This window comes from Anarrhichthys ocellatus, unplaced genomic scaffold, assembly GCF_004355925.1.
Source record: "Anarrhichthys ocellatus isolate YVR2014 unplaced genomic scaffold, GSC_Weel_1.0 scaffold883, whole genome shotgun sequence".
NCBI classification, from domain to species: Eukaryota; Metazoa; Chordata; class Actinopteri; order Perciformes; family Anarhichadidae; genus Anarrhichthys; species Anarrhichthys ocellatus.
In genome coordinates, this window is record NW_022280857.1 from 14,400 (window position 1) to 16,728 (window position 2,329).

The window sequence follows — 2,329 nt, forward strand, 5'->3', positions numbered from 1 at the left end:
ATCACAACACGTCAACAGGAAGCACAAGTATAGTGTGACAGGAACAGGAAATTATGTCATGTGCTGATGACTCACTTTGAGTGTTTTAGTCGACATACTGACTTTATTGAGGAAAAACGTATTTTAATGTAAACATAATTAAATTATGTATATGTGACCTTGAATACACTTAAATATATATGGATATAAACCGTTTTCATGTTAACTTTAATATATTATTTATATATATAAACTTATATATGCCAACTGTATTATCATATACGTAAACTCAGACATATCTATATGTAAACTCTAACATATTATCATATATGTAAACTGACATATTATCATATATGTAAACCAACATATCATATATGTAAACCAACATATTATCATATATGTAAACCAACATATTATCATATATGTAAACCAACATATTATCATATATGTAAAACAACATATTATCATATATGTAAAACAACATATCATATATGTTAAACAACATATTATCATATATGTAAACCAACATATTATCATATATGTAAACTCTAACATATTATCATATATGTAAACACTGACATATTATCATATATGTAAACTAACATATCATATATGTAAACACTGACATATTATCATATATGTAAACTAACATATTATCATATATGTAAACTAACATATTATCATATATGTAAACACTGACATATTATCATATATGTAAACACTGACATATTATCATATATGTAAACACTGACATATTATCATATATGTAAACTCTGACATATTATCATATATGTAAACTAACATATTATCATATATGTAAACTCTGACATATTATCATATATGTAAACTCACAGTGAGCATCACGGACTGACCTGAGGTGTTCTTTGGAGAACTTTCTCTCAGGATCTCTAGAGCCAGGAAGCCGAAGGCGTTGAGTCTGTAGTTGAAGCTGACGTAGACCATCTCCGTGTCGGTGGCGAGCTTCTCCGTGGGCGAGTAGCCCCGCTCTCCTCCACTGAGCATGTGCAGGTATCCCCCGTGGATCCACACCATGACAGGCAGCTTGGCGTCGGGCTGCAGCGTGGGTGTCCACACGTTGAGGAAGAGGCAGTCCTCCTGGCCCATCACCTTACCCTCGATGGACAGCGGACGCACCTGAGGACACATGCTGCGGAAGCGGCCGGCGTCCGTCACCCTGGCCCGGCACACGGGGTCAGCCGGAGGTGCCCAACGCAGGTCACCGACCGGTGGAGCGGCGTAAGGAATGCCCTTAAAGGAGTAGGCTCCATTATTCTGAGAAAGAAAGGATTCAAAAGGGTCGTTGGATGAGGAAAACTGATTATGTTTAATATCATTGCAAACGACTGCTGCAAAGTGAATAAATCTGTGACTAACTTGTGTATAAATACTCTTTACTGAGAGGAATGATGGTCAACGCTGTAAAAAATGACCTCATGATGAGAAAATAAAAACAAATTGGAAGTTAGAAGCAAAACTAAATGTAAAAGTGATGCATGAATCTACTTTGAATTAATAATTACAACAGAGATTTCATGCTGAGTTCCAATGTCGAAGCTCAGAGCGATTTTCACCTAAAATAATTTTTATGACAATGTTCCATTGTAAGTTCTGCAGAGTAAGGCGCTGATCACAGTTCTGATGTCTTGTTAGAAAAGTTAAGGACTGAGGATTACAACATTTGTGATTCAAAAAAATGTAATTTTCAGAGAATAAAACTAATTTGAGTTAAAAGAGGGATGTGAGGTCAGCTTAGTTTGAGGAGATTTGAGTTTTCTCTGATTGAAAACTAAACTAAAACTGAAAAATAATTCTCTTCTTTTATCTATAAATCTATAAGTCTTCTTATTTTGAAAAGATGGCTGTAATATTATTGTATATATCTTGTATTTATGGTGATTTATGTCTCTGTTTTTAACGGACTTGTGCATGAAGACACTCCGGAGTCCAAACTCACGTGTCTCCCTCTGAACTCGCCACAGTCCGTGGACACCTGGGTGACGCCCGGCGGCAGCGTCTGGGCGACGTAGCTGAGGTAGGCGGCGAGGGAGAGCAGAGCGAGCACGCCGAGGCAGAGGAGGACGATGCAGCGTCTGGAGAGCACCAGCAGGGGGCTGATGTAGTTTCTGTGACGGACGTACTGCACCTGCTCCTCCTCCTCCTCCTGCACCAGGTAGCGGTACTCCGTCCTCTCCGGGACCTCGAACGCATCCTCATTCATCTTCACTCTGAGACGCGAAACAGAAAACTCAAGTCACCCGAGGTGAGATCAACATGGTTTCTTCAGACATTTACCAGTAACCATCACAGTGTAAATAAAGTTTAACGTTAA

At 38.5% G+C, this 2,329-nt stretch overlaps 1 protein-coding gene across 2 annotated transcripts in view; it reads right to left on the bottom strand.

Annotated features, from left to right (window-relative positions):
- LOC116377086 (para-nitrobenzyl esterase) overlaps positions 1–2,253 on the bottom strand; it is a 12,518-nt gene extending 10,265 nt beyond the window's left edge. The window contains exons 1-2 of one of the 2 annotated variants that reach the window (XM_031838631.1): positions 1,955–2,253; positions 852–1,272 (exon numbers count right to left, since the gene is read on the bottom strand). In XM_031838631.1, the coding sequence (XP_031694491.1) occupies positions 852–1,272; positions 1,955–2,218 (685 nt within the window). In that variant the 5' untranslated portion in view covers positions 2,219–2,253. The remainder of the gene's footprint in view (positions 1–851; positions 1,273–1,954) is intronic. The other variant, XM_031838630.1, reaches the window with a different exon arrangement.
- Between the last annotated feature and the right edge of the window lie 76 nt (positions 2,254–2,329).